Raw genomic sequence first — 25,284 nt, forward strand, 5'->3', positions numbered from 1 at the left:
CAAAGATCGTGAAGGGCTTTATTGTTTGACAGACGCAAATCTTCTGAGCCCAAAAGGCCCGTCAACAACATATTTGCGTATTCTTTAATAGTTGTGACTGCCAGCTTATCCCTTCTTCAGACGGAAATGGCAGACGGTAATCTTATTCCTGTCAACATCTCGATAGCCTGAACGTAGTCAGACTCAGAGCGGAGAGGTTATAGGTACCTTTCGAGTTAGAGTAGACGGACTCTCTCGGAAAAGGTCCTTGGAAAGTGAACTAGGAAGTATGTGACCTCTGTGAATCCAGGATCCTGAGGGCCAACATGGGGCGATCAGCGTCCTTGTCGCTCCCTGTGACGTCATAATCCTCTTATTACATTTCCTAAGCGATTGAAAAGGGGAAAAGAGACTAAACATCCATCCCCGTTCAATATCATAGGATGGCATTTAATGGTACCGATCCCGGATCGAGAATAAGGGAGCAGAGAAGAAGAAGCCTCTTCGTCCTCAACATATCGAAGAGAAGAATGAAAGGGCGTCCCTAAAGTCTCCACAACTCTCAACTTACTTCTAAAGAAAGATTCCACTCGGAAGTCAATAGTTGCTGCCGTCGATCGAGACGATTCGTACGGACTTTTGCAATCCTGTAACGAACCTCTAGAGGATCGTTACATTCTACGCCTGTTGTTATAATAGGCTCTTTCTCGTAAACTCGAACAGGGACCGAGAGAAGATACTTCTTAAGATATGAGAGAGCTGTGGAATATCAGAGTTGATCTGGACCACTGGTTCCCAAAAACTCGTTTCGAGGACTGGAGGGACTACCGAATCGCTTTTACTTCTTTCAGATTAAGATCCAGGACATCTGAAACCCTATCCAGATGTCCGGCACCTTCTTTCTATCACCTCAGGTGATAGACGCACTGAGAGATGTTCAGAATCATTCCTAGATCTTGAATAATATTTCAGTTTCTCGGTTGAAAAAAACTGTGATCTGAATTGCAGTTTATTCGGGGAAACAAACTTCTTCAGGAAGGAAATGGTCCCCAGCAAGCTCATCCATTCCCTCCCCGAGTATGCTTACTTCCCTAATAAGGCTGCGCTTTGCCTAAGCAGGAGAGCATTTAAAAGTGCAATGTTGCGGTAGACTCGTAGTTCTATACCGTGCGGTAACGAGCACCGAAAGGATTAAGAGATAACTCTGTTGAACATAGTAAGGCAAAAGGAATGCAACGTTTATTCATTCACGTAAGAAATCCCTTCAATCTTAGGCTAAAGTCCGTGATTGTAGGACAGAGATACAGTTAGTCAGTCAATCCCGCAGGAGAGAGAGACGTAACCTACCGCGCATGACAGCGCACGATCTGTTACTGGATCGGTGGTTGGACACTTGGACTGGAGTCTGGAGGACAGACTGCAGACACAGCGTGACAGCAGCAGCCAGCAGCTTACGAATGTCGTCTCTTAACTTATGTCTGGGTTGCCAGCTACCCTATTCTACGAAGAAATAGGTCCGTTATTTTTTGAGCAGAAAGACTCTCAAGCTGGTATATTTAAGCGAAACAGAAAACGCTAAATATATAGATGCGTTTGTGTCGTCAGAACACTACCATACAACGGTAAAAGATAAATCGGAAACTCCTGGAAGGCTGCAGGGAGTAACGATTAAATGTCCTTAAAATAGACAATAGACCTCTCGGTTGCCATCCGAAGAGGTAACTACAGCAAGCGTATATGACTTGAACCAACCAGAAATAAAATAACGCAAGGCAAAATATGAAATTATATCACAATAAAGTTTGTTCATACTTACCTGGCAGACATATATATAGCTGAATTCGGAAATACAGCTACATACATATCTGACAGGCAAGTTTCATGAACAAAACTTAAGAGAATCGAAGCAGTCAGCTCAAGCTTCTTATGTTATTGGACATAAGCGTTCATTGACGTAGTCTACAAGTCTATTTCTTGTACGAGTCTGCGAATGACGAATGAGAGCTCTTCCGAATCTTGTCAATAAGAGCTTATTCGCTTACGCAATATCAAGTTAATGAGATGTTTGTTAATGAGAACTAACCCATTTACGGGACAAAGAGATATTTTGTCAATGAGGGGATACCCACTTACTTGACAAAACGATAGTATAATGTCAATGGGGGAAAGTCACTGAATTGACAAAACGTAATTCAGGAAGTCGAGCATTTTATTTTTCCGATTCCCGTCTCAAACGAGGGAGGGGCAAGAATCCTGTTAAGAGACTGGGCTTACGGCAGGTAGAACGACGCTGTTCAATTCGGCAGCGTAGTCCCGACTAGAAACTAACAAAACCTATCATCTGAAAAACCCTTTCAGATGGGCTAAAAAGCTTGCAAAATTATCCTGGGAAGAGGAAGAAATTCTCCAACCAGCTTCCTCTCCCTTATCACAACTAATGCCTGCTAAAGCTTAAAATTTATTGGCGGGGGAGTATGGCAAAGGAAGTCCTGTCTTGCGCTTTCCTGAAGAGCGTTCTTTTGATGAGTGCCTTTGCAAGAATCCTACTGACGTTGCCGAGAGTCCTGACGTGCAGGACATCGAGCCTTTACATAACCCGTAACTGCCTTATCGCAAAGTCTTGACTGCGGTAGAGAAAACGAGATCTTCCCTTGAGCTTTCCTTAACTCCATCCACCTTTGCGAAAAGCAATATAATATTGACAGAGACCTCTTGAATTCACGAAACCCGAGGTCTTGCTGGGTTTCGAAGATGAAGTTGTCTGTTCACTTTAAGCTTCCTCCGAAGCACTGCTTACTTCACATTCTTTGCATGTGAGGTATAAGGTATCACCGAAGGTAGAGGTAAAAATTCTTGAGGCCCAAATCGTAAACAAGAGCTAGAAGAGTTCAACAGAAACGTTCAGCCAGGCGACACACCTGGCGTGCGCTGGCCTGCGCGCTCGGAGTCCACTGGCGAGCAGCGAGCGCGCTCGGCGTCCACTGGCTTGCGCTCGGCGTCCACTGGTGCGCGCTTGGCGTGCACCCGCGCGCGCCTGGCGTCCATCCGAACGTCCCGTCCAAGCCGAGCGTCAAAAGAAGCGTGCAGAAAAGCGTCACGCTCCTGACAGGCGTCAAAACAAGCGAGATACATTTCGGAGAGAAATCCGACTGCACGAAACAGTCTCAGGAGAAGGGTTGATCGTGTGAGAATACGAGGGGCGACTGGCGAGGGAACGCCTTCTTATTCTCACAGTAACAAAGCTCGGACGTCCGCTCTCAAAAGCGTTCTGCTACTAAGACTTCTTTTTCATATTTCTCGGTGGAAAGACGTACACGTGATCAGGCGACGTTCGCCTTCTTACTTCTCACTGGAACGCATAACGAGAGAGAGAGGACGTGAAGCGTCCTCTTCTATAAAGCTTCTATTTAGAGGGCGCGAGTCCTTCCGAAAGCTCCAACCCCTGCGCGGGGAGGACGCTTCGGAGGACGAGAAGCAATCCTTCAGGATTCGTGCACGTGCACGCACTAAGGCAGTCTGGGGATTTTCATCAGAAACTGCCGAAGGCACGCCAGATCGGTGGGGGTTCCTCGTAACCCTCCTTCGGCTTTCGACATGCTCTCTCCCCGGGTCCTGGGAGTCAAGCAGAGGTCCAGGCCTAGAGGCGAAATAAGGCCGATCTGACGCACCCTCCACTACACAAGGGGCACTGTCACTGCACTTAGCCACTTCATATTGCTCTCTAAAGCAAGCACTTTCGATTCTAAGATACGAATCGAAGGAGTATTAGAGAAAGGGCAATAACCTCTACAGACACTGTTAGGGCCCGAGGCAACATTACAGGGTTATGAGAAAACAATAACAGAAGTAGCACTCTTCACAACAATGAAGGAGAGCGATCACCTCTCGCAGACATATTCATAACCCGTAGGCTATACTACAGGGTTAGCAAAAAAAAGTCTACAGGAAGGTTAGCAGGTTCACTACCCTGACTTTTGTTTACTGATTAATTGCGTACATACGAATCATGCGTCTTCCTTACGGAATTAGACAAAGTCTCACACTCCTTACATGACAAATCTCGACAAAGAAGCAAGACTCATACACCTCGTGCATACCAAGTGCGGATCTACCGAAGCTTTCGGTAGCCACACCCTATCTTTGCAGACAACACCCTCTGAAACTAGCCTAACTAGATTCAGATATCTTATGCAAAAATGAATCAAATTCAAATCAATTTAAGATAGCGTATGTCTAGCCACAAATCCAAGTAAATAAATTAAAAGACAATTAGGATACTTAGCGGCAATGAAGTTTCCAAAATCTAAGACGGAGGTACTGGAAACAGGTGTTTCCGGCACCGGCGACAGAAAAATTATGAATAGAAAATGGGAATGGTTCCTGATACCCGCCTCCCAGCGGCGGGAATGGGTACTAACCACCTGGCCGACCACTGCGTGTGTCGGAAGTTTTTAAAATTCTGTTGGACTTCAGAAAATACAGCTATATATATATCTGACAGGTAAGTTTCATGAACAAAATAAAAAATTTTGTACCCCTCTAATAGTCAGCTGTCACTCGATTTCCAAATGAAGCGAAGTGAAGGCCGCTAGTGCGACATCTGACACTCCCATGCACAGGAAACACGAGAACACATCCGACAAGAGGGTTACGTACACAATTTAAGGATCGGTGCTCTCTCCTTTACCCAGAACCGTCTGTGCTGACACAAACGGACCTAAAGAAAAACATTTCTCATACGTACTCGCACATCTTTTAATAATGAGATGCAAATACTGAGTTGCATCTCCAATAGGTTGCGTCCAAAATATTTTTTCAGTGACATATTTCTCTGGAACGCAATTGATGTCGCGATTGCCCTTACCTCATGAGCTCTTACTCTTAATAGATTAAAAGAGTCATCTGGGCAGTTCTTATGAGCCTCGGTAATTACACTTCTAACAAAGAAGGCCAAAGCATTTTTAGACATAGGTCTCTTGGGGTCTTTTACCGAGCACCAAAGACCATGTTGTGAGCCTCCCAACCGCTTCTTCCTGTCCAGATAGAATTTCAGTGCTCTAACTGGACAAAGTGATCTTTCTATTTCTCTGCCTACTAGGCTAGTAAGTCCTTTTACCTCGAAACTCCTAGGCCAGGGATTCGAAGGGTTCTCGTTTTTGGCAAGAAAAAGAGTCTGGAATGAACAAATCGCAGAATCTTCTTTGAAACCAACTCGTGACTCAAGGGCGTGCAACTCGCTGACCCTTTTAGCCGTAGCCAGAGATAGAAGAAATATACACTTTCTAGTGATATCACGGAATGAAGCCGTATGAGGTGGTTCGAACTTTTCCGAGGATAGAAATTTTAGAACCACATCTTCCAGCTCGGAATCCTAGGCTCTACTGACTTGGACGTTTCAAAAGAGCGGATGAGGTCGTGCAAATCTTTATTATTCGTCAAGTCTAAGCCTCTGTTTCTAAAGACTGACGAAAGCATACTTCTGTATCCTTTAATTGTTGGTACAGAGAGATGTGACTTTTCCCTCAGGAAAAGAAGGAAATCCGCAATTTCGGTTACAGAGGTATTGGAAGAGGACAGCTTCTTCAACCTGCACCAGTTTCTGAAAACTTCCCACTTCGATTGGTACACTCGCCTAGTAGATGATCTGCGGGCTCTAGCAATTGCACTTGCCGCCTTGCGAGAAAACCCTCTCGCTCTGACCAATCTTTCGATAGTCGAAAGGCAGTCAGAGCAAGAGCGGGTAGATTTTGATGGTACCTCTCGAAGTGGGGTTGTTTGAGCAGATCTATCCTGTTTGGAAGAGATCTGGGGAAGTCCACTGTCCACTCCATCACCTCCGTGAAACCAAATTCTGGGATGGCCAATATGGGGCTATCAGAGTCATTCTGGTTCCATTCGAGGCCACAAACTTTCTGACTACTTCCCCCAGAATCTTGAATGGGGGAAAAGCGTACACGTCTAGCCCTGAGCAGTCCAGGAGAAAGGCGTCTATAGCATAGGCCCTTGGATCCTCTACCAGGGCGCAAAATGTGTCTATACTTTTGGAGAGAAACGTGGCGAATAGATCTATCTGTGGTTTCCGCCAAAGATACCAAAGGGTCTGACAGACTTCCGAGTGGAGGGTCCATTCTGTAGGAAGGACCTGGAACCTCCTGCTCAGTCTGTCCGCTCTCAACGTTCCTCTCCCCTTGCACAAATCTCGTTAGAAGGACCACATTCCTTTGATTTGCCGACATCAGCAGATCTCTTGCCAGTTCGTATAGGGCGAAAGAGTGAGTTCCTCCTTGCTTCTTGACATAAGCCAGAGCGGTCGTATTGTCGGAGTTTATCTGAATTACTTTGTCTCTGACTATCTGCTCGAAGCTCCTTAACGCAAGGTGAATCGCAAAGAGCTCCTTGCAATTTATGTGCATGACACCTTGCTCTTCCGACCAGGTGCCTGACACTTCTTCGGACCCTAGAGTCGCACCCAACCGGTCTCCGATGCGTCTGAGAACAATGTCAGGTTTGGGTTCCGAACTTCTAAGGATACTCCTCTGTTTTCTTCCAAGGGGGTCAACCACCACCTTAACTGTTGTTTTACTTCTAATGAGATCGGAAACGTGTCCGAGAGCTGTCCTGTCTTCCAACTCCAACTGCTTCTCAGGAAGTACTGAAGCGGACGGAGATGCAGTCTTCCTAGAGGAAAGAACTGTTCGAGCGAGGAAGGGTCCCCAGAAGGCTCAACCATTCCCTCGCTGAAGTACGCTCTTTCTCTAAGAAGTTCAATACTGTGGCACAGCCTTTCCTTACTCTCTTTTGAGAAGGAATACTCGAAAACCCCGAGAATCCATCTGAATCCCCAGATAGACTACGTTCTGGCTGGGGACCATCTGGGATTTCTCGAGGTTCACGATTAATCCTAATGTCTTCGTCAAATCCAGATTTTGTTGACAGGTCCTCCAGACACTGCTTTTGAGACCTGGCCCTGATGAGCCAGTCGTCCAGGTATAGGGAGACGTTTATCCCTTTTCATGTGAAGGTGTTTTTGACACATTTTTCATTAAGTCTGTGAAGACTTGGGGAGCCGTAGAAAGGCCGAAACATAGGGCCCTGAACTGATTTAGATCCTTCCCTCGAACATGAAAACGAAGGTACTTCCTCGACGAATGGGTGTCGGGACGTGGAAATATGCGTCTTGAAGATCTAGAGACGCCATCCAATCTCTTGACGGAGAGCTGCAAAGTACTGAGGCAGACGTTTTCCATGCTGAACTTCTGTTGTTGTACGAATTTGTTCAGCGAACTTACATCCAGTACTGGTCTCCATCCCCCCGAGGCTTTCGCTACGAGAAAACAAGCGATTGTAAAACCCCGGGGAGCTTTGATCCAGTACCAGCTCTATTGCTCTTTTGTCCCACATCATGCTCCACCATTTGACGAAGAGTATCCATCAGAACAGGGTCCTTGTATCTGGCTGACAGTTCCCTCGGTGACGTTGTCAAGGGGGGTCTGTCCTTGAATGGGATATAATAACCCTTCTTGATTACTGACATTGACCAAGGATCGGATCCTATGTCTTCCCATGCTCCCCGCAAAGAATTGTAACCTGGCTCCTACAGGTGTCTGGAGGAAAGATTTCTCATTTTCCCTTCTTAAAGGGACGGAAGGCAGATCTTCCCCTTTTTTCAGTTGATTTCCTTCTGACGATGGATCTAGCCTGAGCGCCTCCTCGAAAGGGCTGTTGTTGTTGAGTTGGCTTAGATGCTTTCTTTTCCTCACTAGCCACCGGTCTATTCTTCTTTGAGGATTGCCTCAAAAGATCCTGAGTGGCTTTCTCAGTTAGCGAATGGGCAATGTCTCTCACCAACTGCGAAGGAAATAAATGCTCAGAGAGAGGCGCATACAGCAAGGCGGATCTCTGTGAAGGAGAGACGGCCTTAGTGAGAAAGGCACTATGAACGCTCTCTTCTTTAGTATTCCCGCACCAAAGAGGGAGCACACTTCCGCCGATCCATCTTGAACCGCCTTATCTATGCATGTAAGGATGCTATGCAAGGTTTCAGGGCTTAGTTGTTATTTTCATGGGACTTCTTAGCAATGACCCCAAGGGACCAATCTAGGAAGTTAAATACTTCTAAGGTGTGAAAAAGTCCCTTGAGGAGATGGTCCATTTCCGAAAGACCCCATGTTGCTTTTGCTGAATTCAAGGCATGTCTCCTCGACGAGTCCACGAGACTGGAGAAGTCCGATTCAGCTGAAACAGGCAGAGACAATCCCATGTTTTCTCCCGTTTCGTACCATATGCCCCTCCTGCCCCTTAGTTTAGCGGGAGGCATGCAAAAGATCGTCCTTCCTAACTCCTTCTTAGTCTTGATCCAGGAGTCCAGCGATTGTAAGGCCCTTTTCATGGATATGGCCGGCTTCATTTTCAGGAAAGACGAAGACTTGTGTGCCTTCGTACTTGAAAATAGAGAGCGAGGAGAAGGAGGAGCGGCTGGAGTTAATGTCATCTCCATCTTTTCTAAGAGAAGAGCAGAAAGAACTTTGTAATTCGAGAGCCCTTCTCTGTTAGTAGCTTCGTCCTCCGAGACGTCATCTAAATTAATAGGATCGGAAGGAGAAGGCTCCCTTCCCTCCTCTGTCTCCTCTCTCAATTTCTTCCTTTCCGACGAAGAAGCACTTCTATAAGGAGATGGGCTAGGAGTAACTCTCTCCTTACGTTTATCATTAGGAGAGTCACGTATCACTGCTCTACGCCTGTTAGACTCCTGTCGGATGTCAAGCTCTTCACGAGGAGAATGCGCCTGGCGTTTAGCAGGAGTATCTCGCTGAGAATACTCCTGAGGCCTGATAGGAGTAACCTGTTTGGAATACTCCTGGCGCCTGACAGTCGTTACACTCTTCGAATACTCCTGCCGTCTGGAAGGCGCATCTCGCTCAAATACTCCTGGCGCTTGTTAGGAGTATTAAGCTCAGAATACTCCTGGCGCTTGGTAGGCGCATCGCGCTTCGAATACTCCTGGCGCCTGGTAGGAGTAAAAAGTCCAGAATACTCTGGCGCCTGGGAGGAGTATCGAGGCCAGAGTAATCAAGGCGCTTGGCAGGAGTATCTCTTCCCGAATACTCCTGACCTACGGAAGGCGCATCTAGTTCCGAATACTCCTGATGCTTGGTAGGATTATCGCTCATGGAATGCGCCTTTTCGAATAGCAAGTATATTGCGCTTAGCGGGCGCTATACTCCTATCAGGAGTTCTCTCTTCTCCAATAGGCTCTTGTTGCTTGGATGAAGATCTGGGCCTAGAACGATCTACAGTAAAGTCTGGCTCTTGGCGCCTACTTGGCGCCTGGCTCCTAGTTGGCGCCTGACGCTTGGTAGGAGTACTTCCTTTCCCACTCTCCGCCTGCCTAACGCACCGCTCCCCCCAGAGATGGCCGCTTGTGCGACAACTCCCTGGAGGGTTCGTCGCGCCGACAGGAGATCGGTATTTGGATCTCTTAATAGGAAGCCTGTCATCCTTTTTACGAGTAGGCTCCTTAGAAAGTACTCCTACCAAAGACGCTATTTGCTCCTGTACATTCATCAAAATTCTCCTGGTCGAAGGCTCATTCGAATCAGGAGAAGGAGATCTGGAAGGCGCTCGAGAGTCTTTTCCCTTCCAAGGATCTAAATCCTTTCTAGCTTTCTTGATTACCGAAGGCGCCTCCTCTTCAGAGAAGCGCTCGGGGCTAGAATTAAAGCTCAGGTTCTTTCCAGTTCCCTTTTTAGCGGACGTGAAAGCTTCGATTCCTTCCATCCTCTTCTCGGAGAAGGCGAACTAGAAGATGAAAAGCACTCACGAAGGACGCTTTTTCTATAGCTGTCCCTGGCAGACTGAGATGTATACGATTCTGCCGAAGGGACGCCTGATCGTTGGGGATTCCCCACGACCCCCATAAGGCTTTCGACACCTTTCTTCCTCCTGGGCCAGGGAGCTTGGAAGAGGTCTAGGCCTGGGAGCGTCGCAGGGACGACCAGACGCCCCCTCCACTACACTGGGGACACTAACATCACTCGAGAAACCACATTCACTTCTCTTACCTTCTAATGCTTATTCCATTTCTCTTGCATTTTTTGAAGGGAAGCTCTGAGTTCCGCTATTTCTGAGGCGGAATCAGAGGGATAAACTTGTGAACGGGCTGAAACAGAATGGGCATAATTACGAGAAGAAGAAGAAGCTACAGAACTACTAGACATTTTCCGGCTTTTGTAAGCCGCCTTCCTCTCTCTATCCTTCTCTAACTTCTTCAAGTAAGAAGTCAGATTCTTCCATTCTTGCTCACTCAATCTCTCACACTCGTTACACGTTTTCTCATTGAGCATTCAACCTTTCTACAACCACTACATGTAGTGTGAGGATCTACCGAAGCTTTCGGAATCCTCACCTTACAGCCCTCATTCACACACACTCTGAAGCTAACACTAGAATCAGACTATTCACGAAAATCCAAAGCGAAGTCCCAAAAACCAGTCCACGATAGCGAATGCCAAACAACGATCCAAGTACGTCACCAAAAATCAGTCGAAAGATGATCAAAAGCGTTGTGAAAAAAGAATTCCAGTCAGGAGGAAGTAACAACAATGTTGATACTACCGGCGACAGAGAGAATCTGATTAGAAAAACGGGAATAGTTCCTAGTCCTGCTACCCAGAGCAGGGCGGCTAGATCACCTGACCTACCTGTAGCGAGTGCCGCGAAATTTGAATTTCTGTCGGGACGACGGAGTCGATAGCTATGTATATATCTGACAGGTAAGTTGAATGTATGAAAACTAAAATTTAAGACTAGAACTAAATTACTACTAAAAAAGACTGGTATACATATACTAATAAACAATGAAATGAAGAGCAAACTTGTGAACCACCTGAGGATACTCATCATATCCATAAAATCGACAGTTACTGATAAGCTTTTCACAAGAGGCAACAAACAGGCATCTCATTCCTCCACAGGCCTCACAGCAATGTGTCTGATCTCCCTTGGGGACTCCATCTTTTTTTATAAATGTAATGGCAGTAGGTATTTGCTTTTTTTAACTGTATATGATGATAGTAGTACTAGTATTAATAACTTAATCACATAAACAATAACAGATCTAATTTCTAGGCAATATTAAAATAAGTTAAGAAAAGTCTCTTACATAAAAATGATCTAAGTTATCATTATTCAACATGAACACAGTGGCATTTTTACACCTGTAGGGATCATCTGAAGGTTTTGTTCTTGAATAAGAGGAAAAAATCACTTCACCAAAGGTAAAAAATGACAAACAATATGGATTCACAGGCCACAGAAGACCCTTCACCAAGCCCATACCTTGCAAAGCCTGGTCCAGTGAAACTGGTCCTCTCATGAGGAAAATGTCTAAATCTTTTAAGTTGTTATCAATACTTACTCTGTTGTAACATAAAGCTGATTTATTTGCCTTATAGACTTCTTTCCTGGTTCTCTGCCTTTGACATAAACAAAGTCCCCAAGTTTTATGGCACCGGATGATATGTTGTACTGCTCGTAATAGGTATAATTGGTGGCACCTTCAGGATGAATCTTCAAAACATTCTGTTGAGACAAAAGTTTTATTACTAAATAAATTAGCATATACCATCTAGTACAGCTTATGCATATTAATAACTAATCAGATTCCTTCCAAGCAATAACATTACCTCACATGGGATACTGTAAAGGGGTCTATGAAATTCTGGAAGACACCAACTTTCACAGATTACTTATTTACTTGACAGAAACAAAAAGAGAAAAGTTTACTGTACCACACTTACCAATACTGATACTGTAGAGAAAAATCGACAAAATTGTACTTCGAATGTGTGAGGCTATACCGTCTTGTAATAAGCTGTATATCAGTAAAATATTTATCCTTGGTGAATTTAATTTACTTCCCACTACTGTTGACTGTCAATTCAAGTTTTATCTAACAGTAATTAAAAATAAAAAATGACAAGCTTTTCTTTGTTCTCGACTGGCAATCTAATTAGATTCAAGTCCCTGACTAAATGGACTGTGTTCAATGTTTGTGTAAAAACCTTTTTTCTTCTTGATAATTATGCTTATTAATGAACATACTTTCATTATTCTACTAGAACTCTCAATATCACAGAAAGTCAGACATATATTTCTTTAATAAATTAGTCAATGGAAAACTTTACTCCCACATAATACCATCACTGACATTTCAAGTCAGCTCCTCTCTAGATGTGAAATGAATTATCTCCAATCTCTTACATCTTGTCAACTACATACTGTTATGGGTCTCCATCTAACCTCTTTTTAAAGATTTTCTGAGAGTTCCTATGAATCTTATTCTGGTAATTTCATATAAACTACTTTTTCTGACTAAACCCTTCTAACTATATGACTAAACAATCTCAATCTTTGAGACTTTAAATATGTTTTGCAGTTGATGGACATCATATCCTCCTCATATTCCTTAACTATGCCCATCATGTGATACCGTTACAGAAACATTCTTCAGTCTACCTTGAGGATAACATCCTTCCTCTGTAACACTAGTATTATCAATCCCTATCAGGGAAAAACCAGTTATATTACTTTAGATTGACTACAATTTATTCTAATTCTGTATTTGTATACAAAATATGGAATCAACAAAATCACACTTACAGGTAAGGACCTTCGGCTAATTTTCGTTTCTTCGTCTAGTTCCGCAAGTTCTTCCTTGTGCCTTTCTATTCTCTCCTTAAAAACGGAATCGACGCGCTTCAATCCCAACGGCTCTGGTCTCTCAACCAGTGTGACTCTCTCTCCAACATTAAATGGAAATGACTGCAATGAAGAGAAGTCTTTTAAAATACCTATGATGATACTGAAGTCCATTACAGTCCATACAATTTAAAAGACCCAATTTCACATGAAATTTTCATCTAGCCAAAGTGATCTCCTTATTAATAATTTGTAGGAAAATTTATTTTTACTCTGACAAGAAAAGGATACTGCAATGATTTGCAAGGGTGAACAATTTATAAGAGGAGAAATTAATCTTGAAACTTAGGCTACAAAGCAAAGCACTGGGGCTCTTTCACCCTATTAAGAGCTTGAGGCAGTGGAAACGGTGAACTGGAGTAGTTGAACAACACAATAAAGGGATCCAGAAAATCAATGAGATTAAGAACAAGAATCTAAAGGTGAGAATGGAAAAGAAAAAAAAAATAGCCGTTGCACTCAGGAATCAACCAGGAGAGGTTAGATAAGATGGGCATGGGCAAGGAATAAAAATAAGAGTAAAATGTGGGTCAAGTTATGGGCAAAATGAATGCTGCAAACGTCCTTTAGTAGTGCCTACAATGCGTTATATGATGTGCACTAATGGCACTAGCCCTTAAGGGAGTCCTGTAAGAGGTATCTAGACTTGTGAAGTTTTGAATTTCCTAAATTCTTATCCTTCTCCTTTTATTAACAAAATAAACAGAGATGGATAAGAGTTTATAAGGTGGAAAACTCTTGAAAGCTGAATACCTGTGTACCAAGTCTTTCTCAACTACAGTGTCACTATTGAAATGCCCAATACTAATAAAAAAGACAGTCAAACTTTAGGCTGCTACTAATTCAAACCTTCAACAATATTTTTACTCTGTTATTTAGTAAACATCATAACCTGAATAAGTACAGTAGGAATTTACTAAACAAATGTAAACTGCCTTTCTAAAATCCTGATAATGCTTACCTTAATTTTCTTAAAGAATCTGTTTCTTGTATTGTATCGTGATTCACATACATAGACATCTTTATCATCAACACCATCAGGCTTCATCTTAACATAGTCTAGCAGAGGTAATACGTAGCATTTTCCAACAACCTGAAAGAGGAAAGAAAAATATTCCTATAATAATACTGGAAAAAATCATTACTAAACTGGAAAATAAGGAATAATTATTTCCACCAATTCAAAAACTTTCTCACCTTTTTTCTCTTTCATCCTTACTTCTTTTGTGCTAAGTGTTTTTCCTTTAATAAATTATTAACTTTACTTTTTCTTTTTAATACACATTTTCATTAATTTTCTCAAAAGCTTGCATACAGACTGTAGACAACTAAGAAACTTTCATAAACAACTGTTGACAAGCTTTTCAAACTTGTGAACTTTTAAAAGTAAAAACTAATCAAAAAAAGAGACATTCTCTGCATTCATTAACAACACTTTTGCTTGTAGGCATAGCATAACTTACATCTGTTAAAGGATAGGCATTATGCTTGTCTGTTTTGAACACTTCTTGTTCAAAAAATTTACGGTTTGGTTGATGGAATGTCTCCGCTGGGCGATAGTACAGGCATCCATACACCATCTGACGACCTTCACTATTCGTCCACAATCTTTCTATGTGTAGCATTGGATAATCGCAGTTCTGAAGAACAATCAATTACAATTTACATAAAATATCAAGTCTCTGAAGAAGTAACTGGATAAAAAGTTATGAGATTAAATACTAAACCAAAACAAGTCTATTGCATGGAACATCATTAACCAGTTATACCTCCCCTTTTACAATATTGTAAAGAATTCTTTAACCCATGGTTCTTAATTGAATTAATAAAGATACTGTTAAAATTTAAAAGCAAAGCCAAGTAAGACATGTAAGCTAGAGAAGAACAAAGTAATATCATGGTTCACTTTTACAATCAACAAATTTTTCATGTCAACAAAATGTTAGGTAGATATGAGGCCCACGACTATGGTGCTGGTAGTGGCTTCAGGTTTTCACTAAGCTCACCTTCATCACCCTATAGACTCTCAACATTGGTGCTGCAATACTGATCCTCTACCTGGAGTGACTGGTTAAGTTGAACAACACTATGTCTTAATTTACAACTGCAAGTATGAAAAAATACTAACCTTATCTGGAGGAGTCAGGTACACAAAGTCTCCAACAAAGTACTGAATTTCATTATGGCTCAGACTGCTGTTATTTGTACCATCTGTTGGTTGGGGAGGTGGCTGGCAAAGGAAAGTTAATATATTATTATTATTAAAGTAGTTTAACCAGACCAGGAAAGTTAGTATAAATATCTAAGAAAATGAATGCCAATTTAAATACAGAATTTCCTTTTACTTCCAAGCAATCCTGACAATAATCAAAAACTTAAAAAAATGGAAAGATTATGTTACTATTTGACAATGCTACTATTATGCAATGCACTTACACAATGGAAGAAATTAAGGAAAAAATTATTAGGTCTATTACATCAAAACTGACATTTAGTTAACCTTAAATCTCTTACAAGTCAATTTCATGACTAACCTTTGAATCTTCATCTTCTCCAAGCAGTTCATTATCCTGATCAGAACCTCGTTGAGAGTGCAACTGTTGCAGTTGTTTATTTAATTCCGTCTCTGTAAACTCTATTGCGCGAGACTGAAGGGTTGACCCATTGCCACACAGTTCATCCCTGTAATAACATCCATTTTAAAAATTACTCACAAAATACCAGGTAGCATTCAAAACTTACCAATGAATCCTTCTAAAGCCATCACATATTTGAGCTTACATCACGCTATAACCGTAGGTACTACAGTACCAAAGTGACTTACCTGACTTTGATATATTCAGTCTGCAGAGTAACTGAATCCCGGAACAACTGAGAATTCAACTTGGACATTCTGCGGGCTCTTTCAAAAATAGAAAACATGTCTTCTTGGAAGTGATCAAGGCGAGCATACATTCCCTTGTCAAGACGTCGTTTCATGATGTCAAATGACAGTAGCCTGGTTTTCTTCCCATCAATCTATAAAAATAAACATTATCAATTAAATAACACAAGAGAAGATAACTAGTCATTGTTGCAATAAAAAATTCTATCTATCTAAACACTGGAATAAAAGTGCATGTGAGTGAGTGGAGTTTATATGTAGTATTGTTGAATGATGAAAACTTTTCTATGTAAGTTAAGTAAGAGCATGACATTTGAATGTTGTGGAGGACTTTTGCACATAAACAAATAGCATCTCTATACTGCTTTTCTCTATGCCAGACCCCTACTAAAGGTGTCTATTTATTCAATATAAATTAATGTAATGAGGGTGCAATGAGGCAACAGTAACTTTTGAAACACTTACAGGCTCAACCAGATTTATTTCTACCAAAGAACAGAAATTTGGAGGAAGATAAAACTGAAGATAAACAGCTAGATGAGAAGATACTATAGGGAAAAAGATGAAAACCAACAAATAAAAATCAACAAGCAAATAGCATATCAGGCAGGGGGTTATGTATCATACTCCACCCTAGGATATACAATAAAAATATGACTCTTTGATCTAGATAATCAATACGCTGTCTCTTCACCACATAATCATGCTCATGTACTAGAGTGATAAAAAGTCCACCCTGGAAAATAAGACGAAGCAGGCTTACCTCTTCATAATCAGGCATATCAAAAAAGGACTCAGCAGAGTATCTGCCATATTCCTCTTCGTGGTTAAATACGCTGATGAACAGACACATCAGAAGTTCTTGTACTAAAGCTCCAACTTTAGGAATACCATCCTCCGCCGTGCTTAACTCAAGGCGTTTCTGTGGAATATGTATTAAAAGAGGCTAAAGGAAATTACGCATAACCCACAACAAATTTCAAAACCAAAACATCAAACTAATATGCTGTAAGTACTAAAGCAAACTTAAGAGCTAAACAAAGAGTTGACATTAAAATGCTGAACTAAGCAAAATCAATGTACACTGCTGGTCCCCTCACCCATGAACCACTGTGCTAAACTAAACCCAGGTCACCCAAGTGTAAACTGTTAGTGAAATTAAGTCCAAAATTGTATAGAACCTTCTTACTACCCTAAAAGTGTTGAGAGATCCACTAAAATATCTGGAAAACAAGAGTAAACTCTTCCCTTGATATTACCTGTAATACATGTCGCTGTAATGTGAGAGCATCTCTGTATATCTGGGAATCAGGTTCATTATACCTACATGCGTTTTGGAACATTAATGTCATGTCCGTTAGCATGTCATCAACGGTCATGTATATGTTGGTCTTCAACTTCTGAAGTATCCTTTCCAAGTCAATGGGTTGCTTTATAACCTGAAAGTCAATTTCATATGAGTTTGTAAATCATTTGACAATGCATGAAATAATGAAATCTTTCAATAATAAAACACAATTGTGAAATGACTTTTCAATAGCAATTATTTTACAGTCCTTGATTGTGCCTTAATGAAAGACTTGAAAATAAATAAAATATCTGCCTGACTCATTTACCCTGGCTTATTGTTACACCAGACATTCTTATTTATTACCACGCACATCTCAGTTTTACTAATAAAAATAGTTTCACCATGATTCCAAATAAATAAGAACTTCATCTTACTTTAATATCAATTTGTCATGCAATTTAATCTGAATCATCCCAGCTATCCACATAAAATTAAATCATTACTCAAAATGGATGTCAAGCAACAAAGAATCTGAGTTAGAACCAAGAGATATGTTGCAAATGTTATGAGCGATTCCATGATGGACACAGTAATTCATATGTCCTGACATTTACGGCATAAATTCACTATAGTACTGCACTACACTCAACCATCAGAAAATAGTTCATTTTCCTTCTGATGATGAGTACAAGTGAAAGATTTTAAACATATTTCACAGATTAACATAATTAAAAACAGTAACTCTCTCATCTCCCAAAAATGTAAGTGGAATTTAACTAAGCTACCACTGCACTTGCCTTCAAAAAATTCATCTTAAATCTCTACAGCTTCCAAAGGCCGACCACAAAATCAAGGGAATGGAAGATCAGATAATCTAAATGATACACGTTTACTATATGCGAGTAGAGAAACGACTGGTTAGCAGTGCAAGTTACATTAATAATCCTAAAACATTTAATTAATTACAATGTGTATATCATTTACCAAGTATTAAAACTACCAACTGTGGATTTTCAATCAATTGAAGTAACAACTACCAACTGTGGATTCAGTCAAATGAAGTTGTAAGAAAATATTAAACTCCTCTCTAGGAGAACAAACTATTCGTACGTGGGGTTGCTGACTAAAGGCTGTTAATGATTATGAGCAGTGCAGTGAGATAGGTGAGAAAAAAAAAGATAGCTGATATTTATGCAACATTAAGATGATTTAAGAAGAATTGAAATCTAGGCCTAAAACTTACCTCATAATAATCTGGATATAAGGTCTTTGAGGGCAACCTCAAAAACACCTCTGATAGCTGTCGTCCATCACTGTCTTTGAAGTCTCGAACAGAATTATACAGAGTTCTCAACACCTTATTCGTATTCACGTACTGATTGAATTTGTTACGCTTTCCAAATTTGCCTTTACCCGGACTGCCATCACCTTGGTTTAACTCCCTTATTTTCTCATTTAAAACCTTAAATAAAAATTCAAAAGGGATATAAAGTTTTAAAAGCTATTTAATGAACTAATACTCCTAAAACTGGGTTCCTAGCCAACACTTTCAATTTGAATTTTTAAGTCACATTAACCTCTGAATGTCTTGATTCACTAACATTTTAAGAATTCTATTTATTGCAAGGATTTTCTTACATTCAACACCTTTATCAATATGCAAATTTACTGTCAATACAAGAAAAAATTCTGGGGGGATTTTTAGGACAGATGCTAAGTACATTAGGTCTGAATCTATATATAACTGTTCATCAATTACAAGAACATCCTTATAATTTCACTAAATATCCTAACAACACAACAGCCTCATAATTTACATAGAATCTGGTCATTCTAACTCTATACTTATTTAATAGAACGTTACCATAAGTTTCCTTTTCCTAAACAGCATTTGAATAGCGTACATACCAAAACTTTTAGCCTCTAATCTTGCAAAGATTCTTGTGATTTTTACTTCCAGAAAATAAAATGTTGAGAAAAAGCCTGACGTCTTACCTTTTCTAAAACTGTGGCATCTGAGTAAATAACGGACCCTTCTTCATTGTACCTCTGACAATTGCGAAACATGAGTTTGAAATCGGCAACCAGCTCATCTTCGCTTGTATATCTCTCACCTTTGATTTTGGCCTCTATTGTCTCCATATCTATTGGCTGGGCAATCACCTACAAATACAAAAACACACATTTTCATGTGATCCTAATAGGCACAGTGCAGTCTTTCATATATACGAAAGAGAGAGAGAGAGTGAATGAAACTCACAAAACCAAGGCACTAAAGTACTATACCTCATAGTAATCTGGGTAGTTCCGCTTGTCCGGCTTCTCTATGAAAGCAACGATTGGTTGTCTTCCATCCTCCGTCATGTAATCCATCAGCGTCTTGAACAGGATTCTGGCTCGACGTCTAAATGTAAGAGGTCTGTTGATGCGTCCAAAACGACGTTTGTTTTGCGACTGAGAGTCGTCGTCGTCGCTCTCGCTATCTGTGTCCTACAATACAAATGAAAGGAATGGCAAGAGTTGCAGAAGAGTAACAGCATTCATAAGTCTTTTCATTTATCATTTGTATTATCATCATCCAAACAAGCACTGCAGTCTTAGAGCTACTTAAATCTATAGATATGATTTTTATTAGGCAGTTTAACAAGATCATTCTTATCAAGGATTTGTCATATCTACAGTCGATTTCTTTAAGGTAGATTCGTTGCGCCTACGAGACGTTTGTTTGGCGGCCTCTGATTGGCTGGTACCGAGAGGTAGGCCGCTCGCTCAGTCTCATTATTTTCTACTGTGGCTTAGAAAACTAGCAATATTATATTTATATTTCTTCAATCAACTCACGCTTTGCTCAAGATAGGAAAATTTTGCTCATACCATAGGATTCGGTATTAATTGTACAACTAAGTCATCTTTTCCTGAAATCAACAAGATAAAACACAAAGGAATTACAACGAGTAAAAGTGAAAAGAGAAGCATTTAATTCTTTATACCTGTTTTTATTTATCATCGGATTTTGCATCATTATCGCGATTAAGATAAAATAAAAATGACAATTTGTCGAAAATTGCATTTTTCCTAACTATACAAACCTGAGGTCCTTTAACAATAGGAAGTAGCTAGCGGCAGCTGGAACGGTCGTAAGCTTCGAACAAGGGGAGAACGGTAGTTAACTGCTTGTCCGATCGTCTGGGAGGTAAACAAATCACTTTTGCTTTTGGCCCATGCAAAATACGCAGAGTGAGGGGTGGCATGAGGAGGGACTATATGTAAAGGACCTCAGGTTTGTATAGTTAGGAAAAATGCAATTTTCGACAAATTGTCATTTGTTCCGATACGTAATACAAACCCTCGGTCCTTTAACAATAGGAAGACTCACTTCTTGGTGGGAGGAATCTGAGTCTTTTGATGAACAGACTGGTGTTCGTCCATCCCTGGAATGCCTCCCTGGTCGTAAGAGCGAGGGAGGGATCCAAGCCTCTGTCCGATTGATCGGGGTGTGCACCGCAGGATCAATGGTCAGACCTCTGGGCCGAGTACTAAGAGAGAGGCAAGCGTATCTCTTTGTACCAGCATTGTAAGAACTTTTTCCTTTACATGAGCAAATGTAAAGTAATGGGTTTGTCTCATGTAGGCATCCACTTTCTCCCCCTTGTTGGAGAAAGTGGTGGATATACACTCCTATCTCTAGTTAAAGAGATAGATGGAGCTCTGTTGAATAGCTTACCTGCATCTGACTCCTTCCAGCGTGGTAACGACCGTATCCCTCTGCCCACAGGTAGAGGTAGAGAAAGATGGTGAAGAGAAGCCAGTCACTCTCTCATTCGCACATTCATTCTCCCAGTCATACCAGGAATCGATGCTGTTCTGCCTGCTCGGGTGCTGGGTAAGCTTACACAACGTGTTGAGCAGCCACCACAGGGTCCCAAGGAAAAGAAAAGGTATCCCAAGGACTTGTGGGCAATATCCCGCAAGGTAGAAGGACGTGAAGGTGGTCTGGTTGGCCCAGACACCTGCCTTCAGGACCTGCGCCACGGAGAAGTTCTTACGGAACGCTAAGGAGGGTCCGATACCTCTGACTTCGTGGGCTCTCGGTCGGAGCGTACGGATGTCGTCGCTACCATCAGCCTCGTACGCTCTCCTGATCACCTCACGCAGCCAGAAAGAAAGCGTGTTCTTGGAAACTTTCTTGGTAACCCCAGTGCTAACGAAGAGGGCGTCGACACTCAGGCCTGAGATGTCGAGTTCTCTTCAGATAGCGCCGTAGCGCCCTCACAGGACAAAGCAGCATCTCATCCGCATCGTTATCGGTGAAGTCCAGAAGGGAGGGGATCGTGAAAGACTCGAACCTGTCGTCAGGGATCGACGGATTCTGAGTCTTAGCTACAGAAGTTCGGGACGAAATCGAGCGTCACAGATCCCCAGCCTCTGGTGTGTTTAACATCATAAAAAGAAAGGCCATGTAGTTCCCCTACTCTCTTCGCCGATGCCTTGGGCCAGCAAGAAGAGGGTCTTGAGGGTCAGATCCCTGTCTGACGACTCTCGGAGTGGCTCGAAGGGTCTTCGAGTCAAACTCCTAAGTACGAGAGTCACATCCCAAGCAGGGGGCCTGAGTTCCCTGGGTGGGCAAGACCTTTCGAAGCTCCTCATTAGCAGGAGATCTCGAACGAATTCGAGATGTCCAGTCCCCTCAGTTTTAGGACGAGAGCCAGGGCGGCTCTATATCCTTTAACTGTGGGTACTGAGAGGAGCTTCTCTCGGCAAAGAAACACGAGGAAATCCGCTACCTGCTGAAGAGTGGCTCTGAGAGGAGACAGACCCTGTCTACGACACCAACCACAGAAGACGGCCACTTCCCCTGGTACACAGCTGCAGAGGACTGTCGGACATGTCCAGCCATCTCTGTTGCTGCGCTACGAGAAAAGCCTCTCGTTCGCAAGAGATGGTGGATAACAGCCAGCCGTGAAGTTGAAGGGACTGGACTGCTTGGTGGTACCGTTCTACGTGTGGCTGGGCTAGAAGGTTGTGCCAAGTGGGTAGCTCTCTCGGTGCGTCCGCAAGAAGAGCCAGCAGGTCCGGATACCAAACGGCTTGAGGCCGTTTGGGAGCCACCAGGATCATTCTGAGATTGGGAGTGACCAGCGCTCGACTGATCACTTTCCGAATCAGACAGAAGGGAGGAAAGGCGTAAGCGAAGAGGTTGTCCCAGGGGTGTTGGAGAGCGTCCTCTGCAGCTGCCCATGGGTCCGGCACAGCTGAAAGGAAAACCTGAAGTTTTCTGTTGTGCCGGGTGGCGAACAGGTCTACGACCGGTCGCCCCACAGGTTGAAGAGCCTTTCCGCTACGTCTTGGTGTAGAGACCATTCGGTCCCTATCACCTGATCCCGACGGCTGAGCTTGTCTGCTACTACATTCCTCTTGCCTGGAATGTAGCGTGCTGACAGCTCTATCGAGTGAGCCGTGGCCCACTCGTGCACCTGCACCGTCAACTGATGGAGCGGAAGAGACACTAGCCCCCCTGCTTGTTGACATATGCCACTACTGTGGTGTTGTCGCACATCAACACCACTGAGTGTACCCCCCCCAGCGGTCCTGAAACTCTTGGAGAGCGTTGAACGCCGCCTTGAGCTCCAGGACATTGATGTGAAGGTGCTTTTCGTGATGGTCCCACACACCTGCAGTCAGCAACTCCTCCAGGTGTGCGCCCCATCCCTCGGGTCGATGCGTCTGAGAACAGAAGCATCTCCGGGGGGGGAGTGCGTATGGGCACTCCTCTTAAGAGGTTCTTGTCGTCGAGCCACCAGGCTAGGTCCTGCCTCACCTTGTCCGTGATAGCCACGGGAAAGTTAAGGAGGTATCCTTGGCCTGAGACCAACTCTCCCTTAGCCTCCACTGGAGAGACCGCAGGTGAAGACGCCCGTGAGGGACTAACTTCTCGAGTGACGACAGATGGCCGATCACGACTTGCCATTGCTGTCTGCCCTTTTTTCCTGCCCAGACAGGAACCGGCCGGCTGCCTCCCTGAATTTGCTGATACGCAAGTCTGCGGGAAAGACCTGACCCTGCTTACCGTGTCTATCACATACCCAGGTACTTCATCTTCTGCTTGGGTTCGAGATCGGACTTCTCGTAGTTTATCACGATCCCAGATCGCGACAAACTTGAGGAGTCGATCTCTGTCCTGTAGCAACTGCGAGCGGGAGCTCGCCAGGACTAGCCAATCGTCGAGATACCTCAGAAGACGTATCCCGTGCGAATGGGCCCAAGCCGACACCAGAGTGAACACTCGCGTGAACACCTGTGGGGCGGTTGAGAGACCGAAACAAAGTGCCCTGAATTGGTACACCGTCCCGTCGAAGATGAAGCGGAGGTACTTTCTGGAGGACTGATGGATGGGTATTTGAAAATACGCGTCCTTCAAGTCCACTGAAAGCATGAAATCGTTCCCCCTGATCGAGTCGAGCACCGAGCGTGCCGAGTCCATCGTGAACCGCGTCGTGCGAACGAAGCGGTTCAGGGGAGAGAGGTCTATCACCGGACGCCAGCCCCCCGATGCCTTCTCCACTAGGAAGAGGCGGCTGTAAAAGCCCGGTGACTGGTCCTCCACGATTTCTACAGCTCGTTTCGCCAGCATGGTCTTGATCTCCTGTCGAAGAGCGTTGTCCTTTGCTGATCCCCGGTACCATAGGTCTGTAGGTGGAACGGTTTGGAGATGAGGGGGGGGCCGGGGCGAGACTCGAAGGGTAGTAGATATCCCTCCCGAAGGACGTCTACTATCCAGTTCTCGGCGCCGTAGCGCTGCCAAGTCGCCCAATGGCTCGCTAGGCACCCCCCCACTTCCGGCAGCAGGTGAGGGGGAACGCCGTCCCTAGCGTTTCCCTCCTCGTTTCGACTTCTTTCTTTCCAGCACCTCCTCGGGGAAAGGAGGGCTGGGAGGAGGGCTGGTTGCAGCCTCCTCTAGCAGAAGTTGAAACAACAGGAGTCTTCACACGGGGTTTGGACGGTGCAACCGTCTTCGCCGCCGTGGAAGCGCTAGCCAAGCTCTTTGGGTTTGGCCGCAGTCGCTCGAGATTGCCCCAGTAACCTTCGAGACTGCCTGGTGAACTAAGCGGTCACTCTCGTCAGTGCGCCGCCTTTCCACCGCAGCGTCCACCATCTCTCCAGGAAAGAGAGCTGGGGAACTCCTAAGAGGTCCATTTCGAAGCCCGAGTGCCGCCTCACGCCCGGCCCCCTTGGTCACTCGGGTAAGGACTGCGTCCCTACGTCGAAGAACCAAGTTGGCCCACAGGTTAGCAGTCTGATGGGCGAGGTAAGAGATTGCTCTTCCTCCAGACTGGCACAGTCTCCTAAAAGAAGCGTCGTCTTCGAGAGCAGAACTCCAGAGCCGGCCGCTACTTTGGATATTGTGAGGGACCACAAATCCAACCAGGAAACTGCCTGGAATGCTGCCATAGCGGTAGATTCCAGGGCAAGTGCCTCCTGCTGCGAGAACCATAGGTTCTCCGACAGGAGCTGCTGCAGGGACACACCTGGAGTCAGCCTCGCTAACTCCGGGTTAACCTGTTTAGGCAGTATCGGGTCTTCCGAAGGCACGTAGAATCGCCTCTGCCGCTGTAGAGGAGGAGGAAGCAGCTTAGAAGACCGTCCGGACTTTAGCGAGTCCTCCCGTCCTGAGACGAGATTCTCCACCTGATCCAGGACTGAGTCTGCAAGCATCAGATTCGCGGTAACCCCACCATCATTTTGGGCTCCCTCTTGGGACCCCAAAATGATTCGAGCCGGGACGTGGGCTCTGCCGGTGGTAGCGGCGATCCTTCCGCAAGGTCATTATGCAGACGCATCAGCTTAATGACCTCCGCAAAGTTCCTCTGTATCTCGGGAGTTACTGCGTCTTGTGGAGTAGGACCGTCCAGTCCCTCCAGCAAGAGCATATCCCGCGATACTCCTCCTTCAGAAGGAGGAACAGCGACAGACCCCTGACGGTCGCCCTCCAACTACTTGCGCGTACGTTCTGGTCGGTCCTAAAACCGTGCCTGAGCCGTACGGCGTCATAGCTGGGTCACGAGCGGCGCACCTCTCGTGATCGCTCCTCGGTACCTCGCTCCTCCCGGTATAGCCCGAGGAGGTTGAAGGTACGGGAGAGGCAGACCTGACGCTCCCCCCTCGCCTCGCTGGCAGGACCAGCGTGCGTGGAGGGCTGCTGCTGATCGTCAACCCGCGGTTGACGGTGCGAGCAGCAGGCCTAGCCTTGCCGCTCGCCTGGGGCGATTGGACTCGGCTGAGAACGTCGAGACCGATCTCTAGCGTCAGGCGAGCTGCCGCTGGTCACCGTCTCCGCCCGGTCCCATCGGGAGCGGCGGACGGGTGACCGCTA

General features: G+C 44.1%; 1 protein-coding gene across 6 annotated transcripts in view; it reads right to left on the bottom strand.

Moving 5' to 3' along the window:
- Positions 1 to 25,284, bottom strand: part of LOC135225597 (protein polybromo-1-like) — a 102,478-nt gene that overhangs the window by 28,943 nt on the left and 48,251 nt on the right. For 5 of the 6 annotated variants that reach the window (XM_064264888.1, XM_064264887.1, XM_064264890.1 and 2 more), the window contains exons 10-21: positions 19,200 to 19,403; positions 18,909 to 19,076; positions 18,157 to 18,375; positions 16,882 to 17,061; positions 16,386 to 16,544; positions 15,563 to 15,756; positions 15,273 to 15,420; positions 14,867 to 14,968; positions 14,202 to 14,378; positions 13,700 to 13,831; positions 12,640 to 12,801; positions 11,396 to 11,559 (exon numbers count right to left, since the gene is read on the bottom strand). In XM_064264888.1, the coding sequence (XP_064120958.1) occupies positions 11,396 to 11,559; positions 12,640 to 12,801; positions 13,700 to 13,831; positions 14,202 to 14,378; positions 14,867 to 14,968; positions 15,273 to 15,420; positions 15,563 to 15,756; positions 16,386 to 16,544; positions 16,882 to 17,061; positions 18,157 to 18,375; positions 18,909 to 19,076; positions 19,200 to 19,403 (2,009 nt within the window). The remainder of the gene's footprint in view (positions 1 to 11,395; positions 11,560 to 12,639; positions 12,802 to 13,699; positions 13,832 to 14,201; positions 14,379 to 14,866; positions 14,969 to 15,272; positions 15,421 to 15,562; positions 15,757 to 16,385; positions 16,545 to 16,881; positions 17,062 to 18,156; positions 18,376 to 18,908; positions 19,077 to 19,199; positions 19,404 to 25,284) is intronic. The other variant, XM_064264891.1, reaches the window with a different exon arrangement.

This window comes from Macrobrachium nipponense, chromosome 13 (genome assembly GCF_015104395.2).
Source record: "Macrobrachium nipponense isolate FS-2020 chromosome 13, ASM1510439v2, whole genome shotgun sequence".
Taxonomy (NCBI): Eukaryota; Metazoa; Arthropoda; class Malacostraca; order Decapoda; family Palaemonidae; genus Macrobrachium; species Macrobrachium nipponense.